At 40.0% G+C, this 25,013-nt stretch overlaps 1 protein-coding gene across 3 annotated transcripts in view; it reads right to left on the bottom strand.

The window, feature by feature from the left end:
- The window catches only part of LOC106590420 (uncharacterized), a 63,669-nt gene that overhangs the window by 16,871 nt on the left and 21,785 nt on the right, over window positions 1-25,013 (bottom strand). For 2 of the 3 annotated variants that reach the window (XM_045710534.2, XM_045710538.2), the window contains exons 26-58: window positions 20,178-20,288; window positions 19,739-19,846; window positions 19,312-19,422; window positions 18,851-18,955; window positions 16,267-16,377; window positions 16,043-16,153; window positions 14,976-15,086; window positions 13,281-13,391; window positions 12,690-12,797; window positions 11,686-11,796; window positions 11,225-11,329; window positions 10,914-11,024; window positions 10,636-10,743; window positions 9,661-9,771; window positions 9,368-9,478; window positions 8,984-9,091; window positions 8,263-8,373; window positions 8,026-8,136; window positions 7,782-7,892; window positions 7,249-7,353; window positions 6,890-7,000; window positions 6,675-6,785; window positions 6,267-6,374; window positions 5,804-5,914; window positions 5,536-5,646; window positions 5,232-5,342; window positions 4,696-4,806; window positions 4,456-4,566; window positions 4,234-4,344; window positions 2,188-2,295; window positions 1,813-1,923; window positions 1,618-1,728; window positions 20-130 (exon numbers count right to left, since the gene is read on the bottom strand). In XM_045710534.2, the coding sequence (XP_045566490.1) occupies window positions 20-130; window positions 1,618-1,728; window positions 1,813-1,923; window positions 2,188-2,295; window positions 4,234-4,344; window positions 4,456-4,566; window positions 4,696-4,806; window positions 5,232-5,342; window positions 5,536-5,646; window positions 5,804-5,914; window positions 6,267-6,374; window positions 6,675-6,785; window positions 6,890-7,000; window positions 7,249-7,353; window positions 7,782-7,892; window positions 8,026-8,136; window positions 8,263-8,373; window positions 8,984-9,091; window positions 9,368-9,478; window positions 9,661-9,771; window positions 10,636-10,743; window positions 10,914-11,024; window positions 11,225-11,329; window positions 11,686-11,796; window positions 12,690-12,797; window positions 13,281-13,391; window positions 14,976-15,086; window positions 16,043-16,153; window positions 16,267-16,377; window positions 18,851-18,955; window positions 19,312-19,422; window positions 19,739-19,846; window positions 20,178-20,288 (3,627 nt within the window). The remainder of the gene's footprint in view (window positions 1-19; window positions 131-1,617; window positions 1,729-1,812; window positions 1,924-2,187; window positions 2,296-4,233; window positions 4,345-4,455; window positions 4,567-4,695; window positions 4,807-5,231; window positions 5,343-5,535; window positions 5,647-5,803; window positions 5,915-6,266; window positions 6,375-6,674; window positions 6,786-6,889; window positions 7,001-7,248; window positions 7,354-7,781; window positions 7,893-8,025; window positions 8,137-8,262; window positions 8,374-8,983; window positions 9,092-9,367; window positions 9,479-9,660; window positions 9,772-10,635; window positions 10,744-10,913; window positions 11,025-11,224; window positions 11,330-11,685; window positions 11,797-12,689; window positions 12,798-13,280; window positions 13,392-14,975; window positions 15,087-16,042; window positions 16,154-16,266; window positions 16,378-18,850; window positions 18,956-19,311; window positions 19,423-19,738; window positions 19,847-20,177; window positions 20,289-25,013) is intronic. The other variant, XM_045710536.2, reaches the window with a different exon arrangement.

The following is a 25,013-nucleotide window of genomic DNA, read 5'->3' as shown; positions in this document are numbered from 1 at the left end:
ATGCATTGTGGGTAATTACTTCACTCTGCTGTTTGTTGACTTCCATAGCGTGGGAGACCTCTGGTAAGGTCTCCATGGTGGTGTAACTGGACTGGCCTTTCTCCGCGTTGTACTTCTCCTTGTACAGTTTCTGGAGAGGACGACAGACCAGAGAGAAGGGCAAGAAAACCATTACATATTCAACGTGCTGACTACACGAGACCCTGGAAAGGATACATCACCCACCCACACACAGTACACGAGATTCCCATCTGAGCGTGAATCATTTAGCAGGAGGGTGAACGTTAACAATATGCAGCTAATGAATAACTGCTCGTTATCCAGGTATGATACCTCTGGTATGAACCAGTCACAGGGCACTGAGAGGTGATGGGCGCCAGTGTTATAGCTCTTTGGGAAATGGAGTGATGGAAGAATAGATCAAGTGGGTTGTGTAGAAATACAAATTTGAATAATACACTAAGCATAGGTTGATCACCTCAAACCTCTGATCGGTGTTAGGGAGAGAGATACAGACAGAGACAGAGAGCGGACTGAGAGACAGAGACAGAGAGCGGACTGAGCCAGACAGAGACTGGGACAGAGAGAGACTGAGACAGACAGAGACAGAGAGAGACTGAGCCAGACAGAGATAGACAGAGACAGACAGAGACAGAGAGTGGACTGAGACAGAGACAGAGAGTGGACTGAGACAGAGACAGAGAAAGACTGAGCCAATGAGAGAGAGACAGAGAGACAGAGACCAGACTGAGCCAGACAGAGACAAACAGAGACTGAGACAGACTGAGCCAATCAGAGAGAGACAGAGACAGTGGACTGAGACAGAGAAAGACTGAGCCAATGAGAGAGAGACAGAGACCAGACTGAGCCAGACTGAGCCAGACTGAGCCAGACAGAGACTGAGACTGAGACAGACTGAGCCAATCAGAGAGAGACAGAGACCAGACTGAGCCAGACAGAGACAGAGACAGACAGAGACAGACAGACTGAGACTGAGACAGACTGAGCCAATCAGAGAGAGACAGAGCCAGACAGAGACTGAGACAGACTGAGCCAATCAGAGAGCGACAGAGACAGACAGAGACAGAGACTGAGCCCGACAGAGAGTGGACTGAGAAAGACAGAGACAGAGATAGAGCGAGAGAGAGAGACAGAGACAGACTGAGCCCGACAGAGAGTGGACTGAGACAGACAGAGACAGAGATAGAGCGAGAGAGAGAGACAGACTGAGCCCGACAGAGAGTGGACTGAGACAGACAGAGGGGGTGTGTCTGGGTCTGGGCCAGTGGGTCTGCCTGCAGAACAGTAGACATCACAGCTGTTCCCCTCAGCCTCACGCCTGGTTGGGCACCTTGATACCCACTCCCCTGTCTAATCCATTGGCACTGAAGAGTATTAGGGGTAAGGGATTGGTTGGGCGGTGTGTTCCACTCAAATTTCAGGGCATTCCACCTGGACTTCTGTATGAGCACTGATCCAGCACATAGTTATGCTATCCTCCTTTAGCAGGTGTCTCAGACTTGATGATATTCAGGTATATCATAGCATCAAGCTGGACACAAATAAACCAGACAGAAACATGGACTACAGCTGTGGACCAGATACTGGCATGCTTACATCACTCTGGTGCTTTGCCACCTCTTTAGCAAATGCAGTCTCAATGGTCTGGGGCATCTGTGAGTACAGACTGTGGCCCGTGTCCTTCCTACCCTCTTCTTTGTAGCTTTTCTGAAACAAGAAGGGAACCTCGTTGCACATACTGTTTGACAATATTTATTATAAACAACGCACCCACCCACCCACACAATATACCTGGCTGTAGAGCTGGGAGAGCTCTTTGGCATGCTGGATCTCACTGGTCTGGGGCATGAGGGAGTACAGAGAGTTGCCCATCTCCTTTTTCCCAGCTTCTTTGTATTTCCTCTGAAAACAACAACAACATTGTGAACTCTTCGTGGCTCTGATGATCCTTCCTCTCAACTCCACCAAGAACCCATCTAGAATCAATCAGCTTGAGAGAAAACTCAAGAGCATAGAAGCAACAACTGGAATATTTTAGCTATTTGATGCTGGCTGCAGTAGTTGATATGGTAAGTCTATGACTAACATAGAGCCATTCTGCAGGAGTGTGATGGAAGCTGCTGATTTGTCATCACACAGTTAGTAGAACAACACTGTGAGCCCCACCTGAGACATCTCTTGAGACATTTCTTTAGCGAACTTAGTCTCCATGGTTTCAGGCAGTAGTGCGTACAAGCAATTGGAATGTTCCTGTGTGTCACTTTTGTAATTTTGCTGAAAATCAAAAAGGATACCCCCCAAAAACCCAACAAGAATGTTTGAAAAATATATACCATTCTATGTACAGTTGAAGTCGGAAGTTAACATACACCTTAGCCAAATACATTTAAACTCAATTTTTCACAATTCCTGACATTTAATCAGAGTAAAAATTCCCTGTCTTAGGTCAGTTAAGATCACCACTTTATTTTAAGAATGAGAAATGTCAGAATAATAGCAGGGAGAATTATTTTTATCTTTTATTTCTTTCATCACATTCCCAGTGGGTCAGAAGTTTACATACACTCAATTAGTATTTGGTAGCATTGCCTTTAAATTGTTTAACTTGGTTCAAACGTTTCAGGTAGCCTTCAACAAGCTACCCACAATAAGTTGGGTGAATTTTGGCCCATTACTCCTGACAGAGCTGGTGTAACTGAGTCAGGTTTGTAGGCCTCCTTGCTCGCACACGCCTTTTCAGTTCTGCCCACATATTTTCTATGGGATTGAGGTCAGGGCTTTGTGATAGCCACTCCAATACCTTGACTTTGTTGTCCTTAAGCCATTTTGCCACAACTTTGGAAATATGCTTGGGGTCATTGTCCATTTGGAAGACCCATTTGAGACCAAGCTTTAACTTCCTGACTGATGTCTTGAGATGTTGCTTCAATATATCCACATAATTTTCCTCCCTCATGATGCCATCTATTTTGTGAAGTGCACCAGTCCCTCCTGCAGCACAGCACCCCCACAACATGATGCTGCCACCCCCGTGCTTCACAGTTGGGATGGTGTTTTTCAGCTTGCAAGCCTCCCCCTTTTTCCTCCAAACATAACAATGGTCATTATGGCCAAACAGTTCTATTTTTGTTTCATCTGACCAGAGAACATTTCTCCAAAAAATACGATCTTTGTTCCCATGTGCAGTTGCAAACTGTAGTCTTTTAGGGGTTTTTATGGCGGTTTTGGAGCAGTGGCTTCTTCCTTGCTGAGCGGCCTTTCAGGTTATGTCGATATAGGACTCGTTTTACTGTGGATATAGACACTTTTGTACCTGTTTCCTCCAGCATCTTCACAAGGTACTTTGCTGTTGTTCTGGGATTGATTTGCACTATTCGCACGAAAGTACGTTCATCTCTAGGAGACAGAACGCGTCTCCTTCCTGAGCGGTATGACGACTGAGTGGTCCCATGGTGTTTATACTTGCGTACTATTGTTTGTACAGATGAACGCGGTACCTTCAGGCATTTGGAAATTACTCCCAAGGATGAACCAGACTTGTGGTCTACAATGTTTTTTCTGAGGTCTTGGCTGATTTCTTTTGATTTAACCATGATGTCAAGCAAAAAGGAACTGAGTTTGAAGGTAGGCCTTGAAATACATCCACAGGTACACCTCCAATTGACTCAAATTATGTCAATTAGCCTATCAGAAGCTTCTAAAGCCACGACATCATTTTCTGGAATTTTACAAACTGTTTAAAGGCACAGTCAACTTAGTGTATGTAAACTTCTGACCCACTGGAATTGTGATACAGTGAATTATAAGTGAAATAATCTGTCTGTAAACAATTGTTGGGAAAATTACTTGTGTCATGCACAAAGTAGATGTCCTAACCGACTTGCCAAAACTATAGTTTGTTAACAAGAAATTTGTGGAGTGGTTGAAAAACGAGTTTTAATGACTCCAAGCTAAGTGTATGTAAACTTCCCACTTCAACTGTATATCTTTTTCAAGAACACATACATTAAAATCTACAGTACATATGATCTGAAAATGCATATATTACACAGCATATATTTTCTTCCTAAAATGTTTTGTAAAATATACCATGTATTTATTTTCACACAAATAGAAATATAGAGTACATTTGATTTTTAAATGCACGTACAAAACGTATACTGCATACACTTAGAGTCAAGTCATATTGACACTCGTGTGTGCCTAGTTTACCTCGCTCTGCATTTCTGAAATATGTTTGGAAAACTCTATCTCCTTTGTCCCCGGCAGCTGGGAGAAAATGCTGCTGGATATCTCCTGTTTCCCTTTCTGTTTGTATTTATTCTGAAAGACACAACAAGACTAAGCAGGTCAGAACAAAACTGCCATTTTGATCTTGTATCAGTCCATTATCATAGCCTGTTGTATTACAGTAACATCCATCCATCCACCCACCTCACTCTGCAGTTCTGTCACTGTTTTAGCAAACTGAATCTCAGTGGTTTCTGGAAGCTGAGAGTACAAGCAGGTCAAACTCTCCTTTTTACCGCCTTCTTTGTACTTATTCTGGAGAAGAAGAGGTGTGTGTATGCTTCAATTTCAATGAAAAATGATTAAGAAATGCTGTTTTATTGGGAATGCTAATTTTGTACAACGGAGGACACCTGAGACTGATAACATTGTTGACTTGTCTACCTCACTCTGTAACAGAGAAGCCTCTTTAGCGTGCTGGGTCTCCATAGTCTCTGGTAACAGGGCGTAGAGACATCTGGAGGCCTCTTTCTGCCCTGCTTCCTTATATTTAGTCTGCGACGCAATGAAAACAATCATGTCATTTCTGAATTTCCTTGTCAGCACACTAACTGTTATCAAATAGAGATGATATCTACCATATCTATTTATCAGCTGTGTTTTCCAACTCCGGTCCTCCAGTAACCCCAACAGCACACATTTTTGTTGTAGCCCAGGACAAACTCACCTGATTCAACTAATTGAAGGCTTGATGATTAGTTGACAAGTTGAATCAGGTGTGCTTGTCCTGGGCTACAACAAAAACATGTGTACTGTTGGGGTTACTGGAGGACTGGAGTTGGTAAATACTGCCATACAGTGTAATCATTGGAACTTGCCTGAACATAACTTTTGTCTGTAATTATTATTGTTCAGTGTACTTGAGACAGCAACTAAATAGAAAGGAAGTGGCAAAACAATCAAGAGCGTCCAAGTCTAACCTCACTCTGAAGTTCGGTCACAGCCTTCACAAACTGGGTCTGTTTGGTCTCTGGTAGTTGAGAGTAAATACAGGTAGAGATACTCTTCTTACCTTCCTCTTTGTACTTGTTCTAGGACACCAATGGGAAGAAACACAGAATTGGACTCAGTTTGACTTTTGGATTTAGACACTGGGGATCTGTAGAGAGTGTTGTTAGTCAGATGTTATTGGGGGTGACTTAGAAATAATCAATAATATAATCAATAATAAAAACTTTCACTGTCACTAGTGTTAAGCCGAAGCTTTGGCTGTTTGTTCTTTACCTCGCTCTGTAGGTCAGAGACTTTGGCAGCAAACTGGGTCTCTGTAGTCTGGGGGAGCTGAGAGTACAGACTACTGGACTGGGTCAGTTTCACATTCTCCTTGTACTTGTTCTGGAAAGACAACAAATTGGAACCCTCATTAAGCCCTAGGATGATATTTTCACTCAGCACAGCATTTATTTCAAAATGAGTAAGTACGGTTAAAAACACCGCCTTTATGTGTATCTTAGAATTGGTGGAATATAGTATGAGGCACATAGACCATTACCTCACTCTGTAACAGAGAAGCCTCTTTGGCGTGCTGGGTCTCCAAAGTCTCTGCTAAGGTGGAGTAGAGAGAAGTGGAGGCCTCTTTCTTCCCTGCCTCCTTGTATTTAGACTAGAAGACAAAATACGACATGATATTATCTCACATAATAGGTAACGAGTCATTTCTTATTTCAACATTGACATACAACTTATGAATTATAATGTGCTGAATAAAATGTTCCTCTTTTCAACGACTTGCTGAATGCGCTTCCCGCAATAAACATTGTCACTGTATCTTATCACCGTCTCTTTCACCACTTAAGAAGAGAGCGTAGAGAGACATGCTTATCAATAAGGCAGGTTGTCTACGTCTATTTAAGAGAGGAGATAGAGGACGCATCTGCTGTGATACCATGCAGGAGTGTGATGGAAGCTGCTGGTTTGTCATCACACAGTTAGTAGAACAACACTGTGAGCCCCACCTGAGAGATTTCTTGAGACATTTCTTTAGCGAACTTAGTCCCCATGGTTTCAGGCAGTAGTGCGTACAAGCAATTGGACAGTTCCTGGGTGTCACTTTTGTAATTTTTCTGAAAGGTACAGAAAGTGTTGACAAAAATGAATAAAGTATTTTTGTCAGGATTGAAAATCAAGATGAAACTGTTTCAGTTGGTAATGAGTGAATGCAAAGAGACACAAACAAATGATTCCTATAGTAACATGATCAAAATGAAGAACATGCACACACATATTTTTTTCTTTATGTTTCAGCTAGACATTAGAAGGAATATTTTACAACACATGTGGAACAGGTATAGATAGACATTCTACATTGACTGATCAAAGTGAAACAGTAAAGGAATCTGAGAAAAAACTAAAAACAACTTTACCTCACTTCGGAATTCTGATTGCTGCTTGGCAAATTGTGTGTCCGCTGTTTCTGGCAGCAAGGAATACAGGCTGTTGGAACGCTTCTGTTTACCATCCTCTTTGTATTTCACCTGAAAAACACATCTCTTTGATTTCTGTGGATCCAGGTAATGTGTCTTTTAAATGGATGTTTTTGCAAAAGGCCTGTTGGCATAAGTTTTTCATGATGCCTTACCTCACTATAAATATCACGGTGCTCTTTGGCTAGTTGGGTCTCTGTCGTTTCTGGAAGCAGGGAGTACAGAGAACTGGAGGCATCCTTTTTGCCACATTGCTTGTATTTCAGCTAGAGAAGGAAAAACAACGTCTATGGTGATCATGATGATTACGATCAGAAAACATATTTATTCTGAGGGATACTAGAGGATCTGAATAGCTGAATATATCTATATGAGGCATAACGTCTTAATGTATGGAATACTGTATCAGTGTACTAAACTATACCTTAAACATATTTGTACACTACATATTAAAGTATACTGTATATAAGTGTATATGTGACGGTAGATGTGTAAAAGTACACTGTTAATCTACCTCACTCTGTAGTAGAGAAGCCTCTTTGGCGTGCTGGGTCTCCAAAGTCTCCGGTAAGGTGGCATAGAGAGATACTTGCTTCTTTACTGCCTCTCTATACTTTTTCTAAAATACAAAGTTATGTTTTTTTTGTTTAGTTTCCAAGGTCTACAACATCTTTACGTGCTCCCTAAAAGTTTCCCACTCAAAATCTTGAAAAAGTCGGTTACATTTTACGTAGACCATCCGTCGTGGTCTACATACAATTGTCATAATCATGACATAACAGACGTCTTAAACAATCATGACAGTTGATTTCAGTTTATTAAAACGAACTTTACACTGTCATTACACAATACATTCGTTTACTACACCATTTAGCTGGTATACACATCGTTGGTGTAATAACAGTGTAAAGTCAGTTGTCATAAGCCGACACCAGCTGTCACGAATGTATTAATAATCTGTTGGGCTACATAAAACATGACACTGTTGTTTCGCCCATGATGAAGGGTTCAAGTAGTGTCACCAAAGTCTGTTATCTAAAGTCTTACCTCACTCTGGAGTTGGGAAACGGCTTTCAAAAACTGCGTCTCCTTGGTCTCTGCTAGTTGAGAATAAACGCTTGTCGAAAGACTCCTTTTCCCATCTTCTTTATACTTGTTCTGATGGACATAAAAAACATTACACTTGTTCCTTTAGATGATGTAACCAAATGATGACATGGATTGCATTGGTGCAAATAAGCCTAGTAGACAGAATCACAGTAAGATGATTTGAAGTGTTCTAGCTAGCTACCTCACTTTGGAGCTCTGTAAGCTCTCGGGCAAACTGGATCTCTATTGTGTCAGGAAGTTGAGAATACAAGGAAGTTGACATGTCCTTTTTGCCTCCCTCTTTATAGTTATTCTGTAAAAAAAAAGAAGTACTGAATGTTGTAAAAGCTCATTATCAGCCAGACATGAGGCAAAAAAGCACTGGTAGCATATAAAGCACTTGAATACAGACCCCATGAATTATGTGTGTGTGACTCACCTTGCTCTGTAGCTGGGAGGCCTCTTTGGCGTGCTGGGTCTCCAAAGTCTCTGGTAAGGTGGAGTAGAGTGAAATGGAGACCTGCTGCTTGCCTGCCTCCTTGTACTTGGCCTGCCACCCACAGACACACATTCATTTGCAAATCTCAGTTCTAGAGTCAGTGGCAATTATTGTCACCAATGACATTTACTGTCATTGGTGGTTGTTATCAGTTCCATACACATGGGCCTCGACTGTCCATCCTCCCTCTAAGTGTCTCCTCTTATCTCTCGACCTGCCTGTCTTTAAACTGACCCCACAGCCCAAGCCAATACCCTACCACCAAAATAGACCGTTCAACTTAGTCTCTGTTTAAAGTCTATGTTTTCACAAGGTCTCCATTTATGGCTATATTTCTTCCCCTATCCAAACTTCACCATGACATTCTAATAGCCTACAACTCCTTTATTAACTGTTTGCAATGCAGTAGTTTTGACTTAGCTACAACCAGCACAGTAAAGGCTTTCAGAAGAAATCAAGAAGAGGAATAATTCCACAAGTCACAAGCTACCCAATCAAATCTAAAAGGTACATTTTTATAGATATTTATTTTACCAAGATGGAGCAAGCTGTTACTGTTGGCCATGAAAGCAAACGACATTTCAGGACAACAGCTTAGCTTGTGTGAAGTGAAGTCGCTTTTTTTAATCACACATTTTAAAAACAACCCTGTGAGCCCCACCTGAGACGTTTCTTTAGTCATTTCTTTTGCGAACTTGGTCTCCATGGTTTCAGGCAGTAGTGCGTACAAGGTATCGGGCAGTTCCTCAATGTCTCTTTTGTACTTTAACTGGAAAAGTACAAAACATATCCCCAAAAGTTTAAGAGCAAGTCATTTTTGGTATTGAGAAATTGAAAGGTTGTTAATGAACACAACTTGACATGGAAATACATGAAAGAAATTACTAAATCATTTCAGAATAGTAACTTTTTTTGTGACATTCGTAAAGAGAGGAAACAAATTCACAAGAACCTGACAACAACACAAGCAATAACATTTTTTTGCAAATGAGACTAAACTAGAAATAGTCAAATAGTTGATTTAGTGGTAAAACAGATGCTGTACCTCACTCTGTATTTCTGACATCTGTTTGGCAAACTGAGTGTCTGCAGTTTCCGGGAGTAGAGAATAAAGGCTTGAGGAAATGCCTTCTTTACCCTCCTTTTTATACTTCACCTAGAACAAAGTCATAATGCATGTTTCATGTCCCTATTTCAGTAGGCACATAGGAAAACTATATTTAAATGCTTCTGTCTAATCAATAAATGTAATTGTTGATGAGTAAAATGGAGGACATGAGAGGAGGCAGAATCCACTGTATTTGGCTGTTGTGTTGGCATGACTATACTATTTTGTACCTCGCTCAGCATCTCAGAGTGCTCTTTGGCTAAATGAGTCTCTGCCGTCTCGGGGAGAACAGAGTAAAGAGAACTGGACATCTCCCTTTTCCCGGCATCCTTGTATTTGAGCTGGAAAAGAGGAAGCAAAATCAAAGATGTTTTATAGCACCTGATTAAAAGCTAGCATTTCTAGCTACAACACAATATTGAATTACCAGAATTTAAATGTAATTAAACCTTATAATTTTCACTTACTTAGTCATTAGAAAGAGTGTAGGACTAAATGGCGAATCCTAACTTCTCCTGAAGTAAAATGTTCACTTAGTCTCCCATTGATGGGTTAGCTGACAACACCATGAAAATGATGCGCAAGATTCAAATGGGGCAGAAGTTCATATGTTGTCGTGATTCTGGATGGCCGGATATCTCGCAACAATGACAAGAAACTGTCATGTGGGGAATCATAAGTGGCTCATTTCAGCTTGTTTCATCTTGTTCTTGACACCATGTCTTATTTTGAGGTGTTTTAACTGATGCCATGTTAATGCTAATAATATTAATATTAGCATTGACATGAAATGAGTCAAAACATCTCTAAATAAGACATGGTATCAAGAACAAGATATTATGACCAAAATTCGTTAGCTAGCTAACCAACAACTGTAACGATGTATCTGAGAGACAAGTGCTCAACGTGCTAATACAATTATGTTTTCAATAAACATTGGAGATAAAATATGGTTTACATGTTGTCAACAAAATTAGACAACCCCGTCTGTTTTGCTCCATAGTTGCACATGCGTCGGTTTTGTTGCTAAACAACCAACCCATTTATAGACATCAATGCATGAATAAGATAAAATAATTGGAAGTTAGGGTTCGCCCCTACAGAGTGTGCTTATTTCATTAGCCGTGCTACTGATGAAGCAGAGATGTCCTATAAGTGTGGTGAGGGGACGTCAGTGTTCGTGCTGTAGGCCTACTGTACTGTACCTGGCTCTGAAGCTGGGAGACCTGCTTGGCATGTTGGATCTCCAGAGTCTCTGGCAACACAGAGTAGAGAGACTTTGCCTTATTCTTCCCTGCCTTCTTGTACTTAGTCTGAAAGAAAATCATTCAAACCAATGCAGATAAACAACATATACTGTAATTGACTTACCTCCATATCAGAGGTTTATCTTCGGCAAGAGCCATAAAATCTGGAAATTGCTTCTCTCACAAATATTGTCATTGAAGTACGAAAATCTATGTGAACCGGCTGCTCTTCTCACCTGACTTTGCAGTTCAGAAACATTTTTGACAAATTGGGTCTCCATGGTATCTGCTAGTACGGAATAGACGCTTTGGGACATACCCTTCTTCCCACTCTGTTTGTACTTGAGCTAAAGAAAAGACAATGAATCCATGACGGATTTTAACATTAACTTAAAATTATACTTCCACAAATGACACGATTAAGTCGTATTTAGTTACTCTGCGGATAACGCTGATATATTCATAAAGATTTCTAAGTAGTCCTATAAAATTTGCAATGTTCCTATTAGCATTAATATTCATGTCTTTGAGGAAAATCTGTGCTCACCTCACTCTGCATCTCTGTGAGCTCTCGAGCTCTCTCTGTCTCCATCGTCTCAGGGAGTTGAGAGTAAGCCGAACCAGAGAAGACTTTCTCACCTTTGTATTTGAGCTGGAAAACAAAGTAATGGATGTGATTTGAGGTAGTCCTCCGTGCTTCAGCAAACAAAGTAAAGTAGGAGAGCTGCTGCTCAACAACAGAGACAGGAATAAAAAACTATGGCTTACCCTAAAGAAACTTCCAATAGTGTAGTTATTTATGGTAAAGGCATTGAGGCACTCAAATAACACAGGCAGAGATTTGCTTCATCTTAGAACGCTCAGGCTTTATTCCATTAGATGGACAGGTACACTGATGTTTGAAACTGATGTAATGGATGTTTGTCAGTAACAGGAAGGGTTTCCTCTGAATTTCTTATGACGAAAAATGTAATGTACAGACATCAGATGGGCCGCCCATGTTCTTACCTCACTCTGTAGCTGGGAAGCCTCTTTGGCGTGCTGGGTCTCCAAAGTCTCTGGTAAGGTGGAGTAGAGAGAAGTGGAGGCCTCTTTCTTCCCTGCTTCTTTGTATTTTGTCTGGAAAACAACAGCAACAAAAGACACAGTGGTGGAAAAAGTACCCAATTGTCATACTTGAATAAAAGTAAAGATACCTTAATAGAAAATGACTCAAGTAAAAGTGAAAGTTATCCGGTAAAATACTACTTGAGTAAAAGTATTTGGTTTTAAATATACTTAAGTATCAAAAGTAAATGATCAAATATACTTAAGTATCAAAAGTAAAAATCATTTCGAAATCCTTATATTAAGCAAACCAGACAGCATCATTTTCTTGTTTTTTTTATTTATTTACAGATAGCCAGCAAGACACTCCAACACTCAGACATCACTTACAAACAAAGCATGTGTTTAGTGAGTCCACCAGATAAGAGGCTGCAGAGATGACCAGTTATGTTCTTTTGATAAGTGTGTGAATTAGACAATTTTATTGTCCTGCTCAGCATTCAAAATGTAATGAGTATTTTTGGCTGTCAGGGAAAATGTATGGAGTAAAAAGTACCACATTTTCTTTAGGAATGTAGTGAAGTAAAAGTTGTCAAAAACATAAATAATAAAGTAAAGTACAGATACCCAAAAAACCTACCTAAGTAGTTCTTCCAAGTATTTTTACTTTACACCACCGCTATTTTGTAGACATAATAAAAATATACAGGTATTCTCTGACTAAAATACATATTTTGTACATGAAGATTGATAAAGTAAAAGGATAAATGTTTTGTGTTTCTCTTGGAAAGGGAATTCCTTATTCTCTGGCTTCAGTTATTGACAAAAGGCAACATCCAATTTTGAGAATCACATTTTGTATAATTCAATGAATTTATGTTCATGGAGGATTTACAGTAAAATAACTAAAGTTAGTACTGTATTCAGCCCATGTTGATGTTTGGTGATTTTAACCAGATATTTACCTTGCTCTGCATTTCAGACATCTGCTTTGCAAACTGTGTTTCTGCTGTCTCGGGGAGCAGAGAGTAGAGGTTTATAGAGTTCTCCTCAGTATCTTCTTTATACTTGATCTGGTATAGTAGAAATGAAGATGACAGCTTATGAACCAGAGATAGTTGAGACCAAGCCTACAAAAGCATTATTTATTTGTTTAACTAGGCAAGTCAGTTAAGAACAAATTCTTATTTACAATGACGGCCTAACCCGGACGCCCTATGGGACTCCCAATCATGGCCAGTTGTGATACAGCCTGGAATCGAACCAGGGTCTGTCGTTTCGCCTCGAGCACTGCGATGCAGTGCCTTAGACCACTGCGCCATTCGAGAGCCCGAGTGGCGCATTACCAAACAGCAGTAAGAAAACCTTGGTATAGAATGTGTTTGCTTCCCTTTTAGTTATTTAGATATATTGGATATGAAGAGGCAACATGAAACATTTACCAGCGCTGACCCACAAACCAAAATACGTAATAGCCTGAATGAAATGATTAATGCAAATTTTTTGGGGGAGAATGCACATTGTGTATTCGTACAGCATATACACACAGCATTTACCTCACTTCGCATTGCTGATTGTCGTTTCGCAAAATTAGTCTCAATTGTTTCGGGCAGCGTAGAATAAAAACTGGGGGAGGCGTCCTTTTTCAGTCCTTCCTTGTACTTTAGCTGGAATAAAGGAAACATCACATGAAAACATTGGTTTGAGACAAATGTAATAGTACACAAATAGCATTAATAAAGCACCTGGTCTCCACTGGTTTCCCTTTTCATTCAACCTGGACTCATGGGTAGATATAATGTACTGCAGTAAAAGTAAATTTGGGACAGTCAAATTAGTATGATATGTTACAGTTCGTATGGTAGGTATTCATTTGTGGATGTCCATCAGCCATTTCATATGGTATGTATTCATTTGTGGATGTCCATCAGCCATTTCGTATGGTATGTATTCATTTGTGAATGTCCATCAGCCATTTCGTATGGCATGTATTCATTTGTGGATGTCCATCAGCCATTTCGTATGGCATGTATTCATTTGTGGATGTCCATCAGCCATTTCATATGGTATGTATTCATTTGTGGATGCCCATCAGCCATTTCGTATGGTATGTATTCATTTGTGGATGTCCATCAGCCATTTCGTATGATATGTTATGAATTGCAATTTGTACAATATGTTACGAATTGCAATTTGTAAAATATGTTACGGATTTGCAAAACATATGATATGTTACGAATTCCAATTTTTTTGTGGCTAAAGTTAGCGAGGTAACTAGGCGGCTAATGTTAGCTAGGTGGCTAACGTTAGCTAGGGTAGGGGTTAGGGTTTGGGGTTAAGGTTCGGTTTAAGGTTAGGGTTATGAGTTAGGTTAAAGGGTTAAGGTTATGTTTAGGGGAAGGGTTAGCTTACATGCTAAGTAGTACGTGCTAAAGTTAACCGTGATGAGATTAGAACAAGCAACCTATGGGTTGCTAGACGTTTGCATTATACACTCATCCCACCCACCTGCTTTTGTTTTTGCCTTAATTAAGTAACCTTCTGTCTTATGCAACCATACCAAACATATCACACTAATTTGAGTGTCTTGAATATACACTGAGTGTACAAAACATTAGGAACACCTTCCTAATATTGAGTTGCACCCCCCTTTGCCCTCAGAACAGCCTCAATTCTTCAGGGCATTGACTCAACAATGTGTCGAAAGAGTTCCACAGGGATGCTGGCCCATGTTGACTCCAATGCTTCCCACAGTTGTGCCACCTTTGAGTGGTTGACCATTCTTGATACACAAAGGAAACTGTTGAACGTGAAAAACCCAGCAGCGTTGCAGTTTTTGACACTCAAACCGGTGCGTCTGGTACCTACTACCATAGGTAGTTCAAAAACACTCAATGGCACACATACACAATCCATGTCTCAATTGTCTCACGGCTTCAAAATCCTTTTTTAACCTGTCTCCTCCCCTTCATCTACATTGATTGAAGTGGATTTAACAAGTGACATCAATAAGGAATCATAGCTTTCACCTGGATTCACCTGGTCAGTCTATGTCATGGAAAGAGCAGGTGTTCTTGATGTTTTGTATACTCAGTGTACATTTACTATGTATGTTACATCTCTTCTATGAAATCAGGCTGTTTCATTGTACCACCACCATTCTTTTCGACATGCTAAATAGTCTGCAGATATACTATATGTGTGAGATTATATGCAGGTAATTGTGAATACAGTATGTCTTTATACTCTACCTCACTCTGTAGCTGGGAAGCCTCTTTGGCATGCTGGGTCTCCATTGTTTCTGGTAAGGTGGAGTAAAGAGAACTAGAAACTCCCTTCCTCCCTGCTTCTTTGTACTTCATCTAAATTGAGGAAAAACAGATACAGCATTTTAATCAGTATTTATTTCCAATGACTTTATTCAAGGATCTGTATAATTTTAATGGGCATCGCCACACCGTAAAGAGGTTACTATGAATTTGACAGAAACTTACAGGCACCTCAGTGGCAAGTAAAATTCTGTATTTCATATTTCAGTACACTTACTGTAATATAAATATGGTATCAAAGCAAGTACTGTGTAATGACACTAAGTACAATACCGTAAAATTGACTATATTATACTGTAAAATAGTAAATGCTGCCTTAATCGGAATGAATAAATAAATGAATGGATGAATGACATTCATTGAGGGTAGGGATTGTATTTCACAGTATTTTACTGTAATTACAAGGGATTGGTGCAAGCAGAATGGCTGCTAGGTAAAGTGTTTACACATTACAGCATTTGAATTCATATATGGTGTTTTATATCACTTACACTCCTAGAGGCCTTAAAAAAGGCTTCCAAACTAGCAGCGAAACAGACCAAAAGCTCATGGCAAAATGCTTAACCATTTAAGGTTGCATCCACCCCAATCTGTCCCCCATACATTTTAAATGAATGGGGCACTATAAACACATAGGAGTTAAATTGGTACAGTATTCTCACTCACGGGTGCAACAAATAGCCTCTTACAAGGCACACCTCAAAATATGTTAATGAGCCAGAAAAACAATACCATGCACCCACTAATGGTCAAAAGGTTTTTGGAGCTTCAAAGATACGGTACGGTACTTTATTCTGTGGGGTGGAATTACAGTACCATTCGAAATACAGCAATTATTTCCTCACCCACAACATTTTCAGAGTAATTTACTGTTGATAATTCCCCCAAATACTGCATAAATTACAGTTTTCCATCACAGTGCATCATTCCAAATGGAACAAACATGTAAGAACAATTTCCCTATGCTGTAAGGGATAATAGTTGCTAACCTCACTCTGAAGTTCAGATACAGCTTTCGCAAACTGTGTCTCGGTGGTTTCTGGAAGCTGAGAGTACACACTTGTGGAGATACGCCTTTTTCCTTCTTCTTTGTATTTATTCTGGAAAAAAGGAAAGTATTGTGATATATAATCGTTCTACTTTTTTGGTTAATTCTCAATCATTATACAGAAAAGCGCCCAAAACAGAAGTTATGAACTAAATGTCCAGCCACCTCGCTCTGCATCTCTGTCATTTCTCTGGCAAACTGGATCTCTGTGGTCTCTGGGAGTAGAGAGTAGAGGGAGGTTGACATGTCCTTCTTTCCACTCTCTTTGTATTTGATCTGAGAAACAGAGAGAGATGAGTAAGTATTAACACTTATTTAATGATCACAATCCAGGCACTTGTGTAGATATGAAAGTATTGGATACAATGCCTTCAGAAAGTATTCATACCCCTTGACCTATTCCACATTTTGAATTCAAAAGGGATTCAATATATTCTTTTCTCTCACCAATCTACAAACAAACCCCATAGTAACACAGTGAAAACATGTTTTTAGAAAATGTTAGCAAATGTTTTGAAAATGAAAATGAAATATCTAATTTACATAAGTATTCACACCCGAGTCAATACTTTGCAGAAGTACCTTTGGCAGCGATTACAGCTGTGAGTCTTTCTGGCAATGTTCCCTCTAATGTTTGGGGCTCTGAGCAAATTTTTGGTCTTGTGAGCGGAAACGTGAATGTTACGAGAATTTTGTGCAAGTTCCGGCTTGCGTTTAGAGTGAACACTGAGGCTGTACCATTACAGTTTTAGACAGTAGCCAATAGGCTATTGTGGCTATTTGAGCATAATGTAGGCCTACCAACAAAACGAATGGTGCAAATCCCATAACATTTTCACATGGAAATAGCTTTTTATTTCTATGATATAGCCCACAGTAGCCTATACATTTTTACATTATGAAGGGCTTGACATTAATTAATGATTTTTTACTTAGTCTGTAACACCATGGGCCAAATAGGTGACTGTAAATTGCATTGTATTGTGTTGTATGATGCAAGAAACCACTTTACAAAATAAAATGCATTATTATTACCATAGAGAGAATTAGACTATGTAGGCTACCCCTCTGACTATTGGCTTATTTGCATATTCAAGCCTGTCTCAAAATACAACACTGCCCATTTAATTAAGACAAACGTTTTTTACCTGACTCCCTTTTCAAAGACAGCTTGAAATGTAGCTTACACATTTTGTGCTCTTGTAGGAAGCAGTAACTCCCCATTGCTGCCCTAAACGTATCTATAACTGGGCTAATAACTAGCTAACTAGCAAAGAATATCAACAAACGTTCACACGCGGCTCTGATCTGAAAAAAGTGCATTCATTCGCTCGTGGTGATTGAAAGACCCCTCATGGGCTACCTGCCCAAATTTGACTTTGTTGTGCTCTGGCTCTGCCTACAACAAAATCACAGACTCAATCTTGCAAAGTTAGATTTGTTTTGGTTTGTTGCATTGAAAAGGGGCTGATATAATGTCGATTCGATCACACAAAACATTGATCTATATAGTGCAAACTAATGGGGTGAACTCAGTGAAGTTTAATCTCTTGCGTCTCTTCGCGTGGCCTGGCACAGCTTAGATGAAACTTTGATTTCTGGGTCTTGAACTCTTCAAGACCCAGAAAGCAATGTTCCCTCACCTGGATTGTGCAACATTTGCCCATTATTCTTTTCGAAATTCTTAAAGCTCTCTCAAATTGGTTGTTGATCATTGCTAGACAACCATTTTCAGGTATTTCCCTAGATTTTCAGGTAGATTTAAGTCAAAATTGTAATTTCGCCACTCAGGAACATTCCCTGTATTCTTGCCCCAAACATAACACTTTGTATTCAGGACAAAAAGTGAATTGCTTTGCCACAATTTTTTTGCAGTATTACCTTAGTGCCTTATTGCAAACAGGATGCATGTTTTGGAATATTTGTATTCTGTAAAGGCTTCCTTCTTTTTACTCTGTCAATTAGTTTAGTATTGTGGAGTAACTACAGTGTTGTTGATCCATCCTCAGTTTTTCTCCCATCACAGCCATTAAACTCTGTTGTTGTTTTAAAGTCATGGTGAAAACCCTGAGCGGTTTCCTTCCTTTCCAGCAATCCAGCAACCGAGTTAGGAAGGACGCCTGCATCTTTGTAGTGACTGGGTGTATTGATACACCATCCGAAGTCTAATTGATAACTTCACCATGCTCATAGGGATATTCAGTGTCTGCTTTTTGTTTTCTTTCAACAATCTACCAAATGTTGCCCTTTTTTTGCGAGGCATTGGAAACCCACCCTGGTCTTTGTGGTTGAATCTGTGCTTGAAATTCACTTTGACTGAGGGACCTAATTGTACTCTATGTGTGTGGTACAGAGATGGGGTAGTCATTCGAAAATTATGTTAAACACTATTATTGCACACTGAGTCCAACTTATTATTTAGGCTTGCCAGAACAAAGGGGTTGAACGCATATTGCCTCAAGGCATTTCAGCTTTTCATTTTTTTTAAATTTCTCTAAAAACAAAATTCCACTGTGACATTATGGGGTACTGTGTGTAGATCAGTGACACAAAATCTGCATTTAATACATTTTAAATTCAGGGTGTAACACAACAAAATGTGGAAAAAGTAAAGAGGTGTGAATTCCTTCTGAAGGCACTGTACTCAGGAGAATTGTTTCTGAACCCGGATTATGTCTGAAGACATCTGGAGTTGCTAGCAGAATGACTATAACGCAAATATATTAATGCCAGGAGCATTTATGCTCACCTCGCTCTGCATCTCTGTGAGCTCCCGAGCTCTCTCTGTCTCCATCGTCTCAGGGAGTTGAGAGTAAGCCGAACCAGAGAAGACTTTCTCACCTTTGTATTTGAGCTGGAAAACAAAGTAATGGATGTGAGTTGAGGTCGGCCTCCGTGCTTCAGCAAACAAAGTAAAGTAGGAGAGCTGCTGCTCAACAACAGAGACAGGAATAAAAAACTATGGCTTACCCTAAAGAAACTTCCAATAGTGTAGTTATTTATGGTAAAGGCATTGGAGCACTCAAATAACACAGGCAGAGATTTGCTTCATCTTAGAACGCTCAGGCTTTATTCCATTAGATGGACAGGTACACTGATGTTTGAAACTGATGTAATGGATGTTTGTCAGTAACAGGAAGGGTTTCCTCTGAATTTCTTATGACAAAAAATGTAATGTACAGACATCAGATGGGCCGCCCATGTTCTTACCTCACTCTGTAGCTGGGAAGCCTCTTTGGCGTGCTGGGTCTCCAAAGTCTCTGGTAAGGTGGAGTAGAGAGAAGTGGAGGCCTCTTTCTTCCCTGCTTCTTTGTATTTTGTCTGGAAAACAACAGCAACAAAAGACACTGCTACTTTTCGAGACATAAAAATATACAGGTATTCTCTGACTAAAACACATTTTTTGTACATGAAAATTGATAAAGTAAAAGGATAAATGTTTCTGTGTTTCTCTTGGAAAGGGAATTCCTCATTCTCTGGCTTCAGTTATTGACAAAAAAGGCAACATCCAATTTTGAGAATCACATTTTGTACGAATCAATCAATTGATGGTAATTGGAGATTTACGGTAATATAACTCAAGTTAGTACTGTATTCAGCCCATGTTGATGTTTGGTGATTTTAACCAGATATTTACCTTGCTCTGCATTTCAGACATCTGCTTTGCAAACTGTGTTTCTGCTGTCTCGGGGAGCAGAGAGTAGAGGTTTATAGAGTTCTCCTCAGTATCTTCTTTATACTTGATCTGGTATAGTAGAAATGGAGAGACCCCTTATGAACCAGAGATAGTTGAGACCAAGCCTACAAAATCATTGCCAAATACCAGTGAGAATAACTTGTGTGTTTACTTCCCACACAAAAGCCTCCCCAAAGGTTAATTTATAGTTGTTTTAGATAAATTGGTTATGAAGCAACATTAACAATTTTAATCACTAACCCACAAACCAAAATATGTGATAAAATTATTCATGATTTCTCTGAGATAGTAATTTTCTTGTAGTTATTTTGCAAGAATGCACATTGTATATACATGCTGTGTATTTTAACAGGATATACACATAAACACACATATATACCTGGCTCTGCATTGCTGATTGTCGTTTCGCAAAATTAGTCTCAATTGTTTCGGGCAGCGTAGAATAAAAACTGGGGGAGGCGTCCTTTTTCAGTCCTTCCTTGTACTTTAGCTGGAATAAAGGAAACATCACATGAAAACATTGTTTTCAGACACATTTCATTGCCAACTAATAGCCAATAATAAAGCACACTTTAACCTGCATATCTACCACAGCATTCTGCAGCGATACGCCGTCCCATCTGGTTTGCGCTTACTGGGACTATCATTTGTTTTTCAACAGGACAATGACCCAAAACACACCTCCAGGCTGTGCAATGGCTATTTGACCAAGAAGGTGAGTGATGGAGTGCTGCATCAGATGACCTGGCCTCCACAATCACCTGACCTCAACCCAATCGAGATTGTTTGGGATGAGTTGGACCGCAGAGTGAAGGAAAAGCAGCCAACAAGTGCTCAGCATATGTGGGAACTCCTTCAAGACTGTTGGAAAAGCATTCCTCATGAAGCTGGTTGAGAGAATGCCAAGAGTGTGGAAATCTGTCATCAAGGCAAAGTGTGGCTACTTTGAAGAATCTCAAATATAAAATATATTTTGATTTGTTTAACACTTTTTTGGTTACTACCTCATTCCATATGTGTTGTTTCATAGTTTTGATGTCTTCACTATTATTCTACAATGTAGAAAATAGTAAAAATAACGAAAAACCCTGGAATGAGTAGGTGTGTCCAAACTTTTGACTGGTACTATATTTATATATATACAGGATATTTTTATTGTACCATTTTTCTGTACAGGCTAAATAGTCAATAATACTGACTAATAGATATATGTGTGAGATTGCAAGTATGTGTGAGTACAGTATAGCTTTATACCAGTGTTGGGAAAGCTACTCTGAAAATATAATTTACCAAGCTACACTAAAGCTACCCTTAAGGAAAATATACTTTACTTAACTAAAGTTACTTTGAAAAAGTAGTTCACTAAATCCGACGTCAAAATTATTATATGAAAATCTGAAATGTCATAAACAAAAAATTGCAAGAACAGATCACTTTGAGGTCATACTTTAGCAGAATGTGTAATTTAGCCTATTAGAATAAAAAACATGAGTTGGTGAACACCCAGAAAAATGATTTGGAGTGGAGGTGCTGACTAACGGCGAATAAACTATAAACTATAAAAATAAAGAGAGTCATACACTCCATATATAAACTCCTGTATATAAACTCCCATTACCGTGCTGAGAGAAGGACAGTCTACCGTCTAGCCATACTCCCAAGTACTTGTATGAGGTGACTGCCTCAAGCTCTAAACCCTCAGAGGTAGTAATCACACATGTGGAGAGAGGGGCATTTTTCTTACCAAACCAAATTACCTTTGTTTTGGAGGTGTTTAGAACAAGGTTAAGGCCAGAGAAAGCTTGTTGGACACTAAGAAAGCTTTGTTGAGAGCGTTTAACACAAAATCTGGGAGGGGCCAGCTGAGCATAAGACTGCATCATCTGCATATAAATGAATGAGAGAGCTTCCTACTGCTTGAGCTATGTTGTTGATGTAAATTGAGAAGAGCGTGGGGCCTAGGATCGAGCCTTGGGTACTCCCTCGGTGACAGGCATTGGCTGAGACAGCAGATGTTCTGACTGTATACACTACACTCTTTGAGAGAGGTAGCTAGCAAACCAGGCCAAAGACCGCTCAGAGACACCAATACTCCCTAACCAGCCCACAAGATTGGAATGGTCTACCGTATCAAAAGCCTTGGCCAAGTCAATAAAAATAGCAGCACGCCATTGCTTAGAATCAAAGGCAATGGTGACATAATTTAGGACCATTAAGGTTGCAGTGACACATCCTTAACCTGAGCAGAAACCAGATTGCATACCAGAGAGAATACTATAGACATCAAGAAAGCCAGTCAGTTGATTATTGACAAGTTTTTCCAACACTTTTGATAAACAGAGCAAAATAGAAATAGGCCTTTAACAGTTAGGATCAGCTTGATCTCCCCCTTTAAATAAAGGACAAACTGTGGCTTCCAAGTAATGGGAACCTCCCCAGAGAGGAGAGACAGGTTAAACAGGTCAGAGATACGCTTGGCGATGATAGGGGCAGCAACCTTAAAGAAGAAAGGGTCTAAACCATCTGACCCAGAGGGTTTTTTGGGGTCAAGTTTAAGGAGCTCCTTTAGCACCTCGGACTCAGTGACCGCCTGCAGGGAGAAACTTTGTAGCATGGCAGGGTAAAAAGAGGGAGGAGCATTAGAAGTAGTGGGAGATGAGAAAATGTTGGACGGGCAAGGAGGCATGGCTGAGTCAAATAGGAATCCTGACTTAATGAAGTGGTGATTAAAGAGCTCAGCCATGTGCTTCTTGTCAGTAAGAACCACATCATCAACATTAAGGGACTTGTCAAGCTGTTAGGAGGGTTTATTCTCCAGGTCTTTAACCGTTTTCCATAACTTCTTGGGGTTAGATGCACAGAGAGAGAACTGCTCCTTAAAGTAACTAACTTTGGCTTTCTGGATAACCTGAGTGCACTTACTTCTCATTTGCCTGAACGAGAGCCAGTCAGCCTGAATATGCGTGTGCCGAGCGTTTCGCCAAATGGAATTCTTGAAGTGAAGTAACTCTGCCAGATCACGGTCGAACCAGGGGCTGAACCTTTTTTTAATTCTCATTTTATTTATGGGGGCGTGTTTGTTAACAATACCACTGAAAATATCAAAAAAGAAGTTCCGTGTGTCTTCGTCAGAGGGGATCAAGCTGATTCTATGCCAATTTACAGAGGCTAGGTCATGAAGGAGGGCTTACTCATAAAAGTGTTTTAGCAAGTGTCTATGACAACTCAGGACAGGTCATTTCACCCTGCAGGCATTATGAACACAGGCTGTAAAACAGTGATCACTAAGGTCATTACAGAAAACACCAGACTGATACCTATCAGGATTACTGGTGAGGATAACATCAAGGAGAGTACCCTTTTCTGGGTGTTTAGAGTCATACCTTGTGGGATTGGTGATATTCTGAGAAAGATTTAGGGGGTCCCATTGCTTAGGACTTGGTCAGGTGGTTTAAGCATGTCCCAGTTTAGGTCAACTAGCAGGACAAATTCAGACTTAGTGTAAGGGGCCAGGAGAGAGCTTAGGGCAGGTAGGGTACAGGCATGTGCTGATGGAGGACGATAGCACCCAGCAACAGTCAGCAAAAAGCTATTTGAAAGTTTAATGCTTAAAACCAGCAAATCAAATTGTTTGGGGACAGACTTGGAGACAACCAAGCCCTGAAGGTGATCCTTGGTAAAGATTGCCACTCCCCCACCTTTGAAAGATCTGTCTTGCCGAAAAGGTTATAACCAGAAAGGCTAACATCAGTGTTCAAAACACTCTTTCTTAAACACGTCTCAGAAATGACCAACACAACTAGATTGGAGCTGTGTGCAATAAATATACAGTATATATTAAGTATTAAAGCACAATTGTACTGTATGCTAGCATGTTTTTCACACTGGCTTAAGCCATGGAGGGAGCAGGCCAGCCAAGGCAACTGTTGCCTAGCAACAACTGCCTCGCACAACCACTGCCACAATTCAGTCCCTTCATATTTCACCCAATCACTTCTCATTGCACTTTCAGTTCATACCCAACAACTGTAGTTTAGACATTGACCACAACAACACAACTACTTACCACAACCACACAACTACTGACCACATATATTGACCAGAACAACACAGCTACAGGTCATAACTACTGAACACAACTCCTGACCATTACTGACCACAACTACTGTTCACAACCACACAACTACTGAACCACACAACTACTGAACTAAAGTACTGACCAAAACGACTGACCAAAGCCACACAACTACTGACCACAACCACAGAACCACAACTACTGACTACAACTGTTGACCACAACCATGCAACTACTGAACCACATAACTACTGACGACAGCTACTGAACTAAAGTACTGACCAAAACTACTGATCACAACTACACAACTACTGACCACAACCACACAACTACTGACCACACAACTACTGAACCACACAATTACCATCTACAACTACTGAACACAACTACTGGCCACAAATACTGACCACAACCATACAACTACTGACCACAACTAATGACCAAAACTACTCACCGCAACATCACAATTACTGACCACAACTACTCACCACAACAACACAACTACTGACCAAAACAACTGACCAAAATTACTGACCACAACCACACAACTACTGAACCAATCAATTACCATCCACAACTACTGAAGACAACTACTGGCCACAAATACTGACCACAACCATACAACTACTGACCACAACTAATGACCAAAACTACTGACCACAACCACACAACTACTGACCACAACCACAACTTCCATTATCACAAAAATACTTGTAAAAAGCTAAAGCCAGCCCCACAACTTTACTTGTAATGTTACCATCTCGTTAACGACTGAAAACACTACCAAGAGACTCAACCAGAGGGGACTGCTCAACTCAGTTCAGGTCCACCAAATTTGGCCAGACAGCTTTTTCGGTCAGTGGTGTCTGGATTATGGAACACCCTGCCAACCAGTGTGAGAGAGTGCAGTACCTTTGTTAGCTTCAAGGCAAATCTGAAAAAGTGGCTAAAGGCAAACCAGTCATGTGAACATTAAAACATTCAGACTCTTAAGAAGGCACATTTAAACTCTGATGTAATATTATCATTATATTGTCTATTGTATTTTTCAATGTTTTATATATAGAGATATATTTGAATGTTTTGTATTGTAGCATTGTAATGATGTAGTGATGTTGTTTTCTGCCCAGGGACTACAGA

Source organism: Salmo salar, chromosome 29, assembly GCF_965601325.2.
Source record: "Salmo salar chromosome 29, fSalSal1, whole genome shotgun sequence".
Classification (NCBI taxonomy): Eukaryota; Metazoa; Chordata; class Actinopteri; order Salmoniformes; family Salmonidae; genus Salmo; species Salmo salar.
This window is presented reverse-complemented; position numbering and strand designations above follow the sequence as displayed.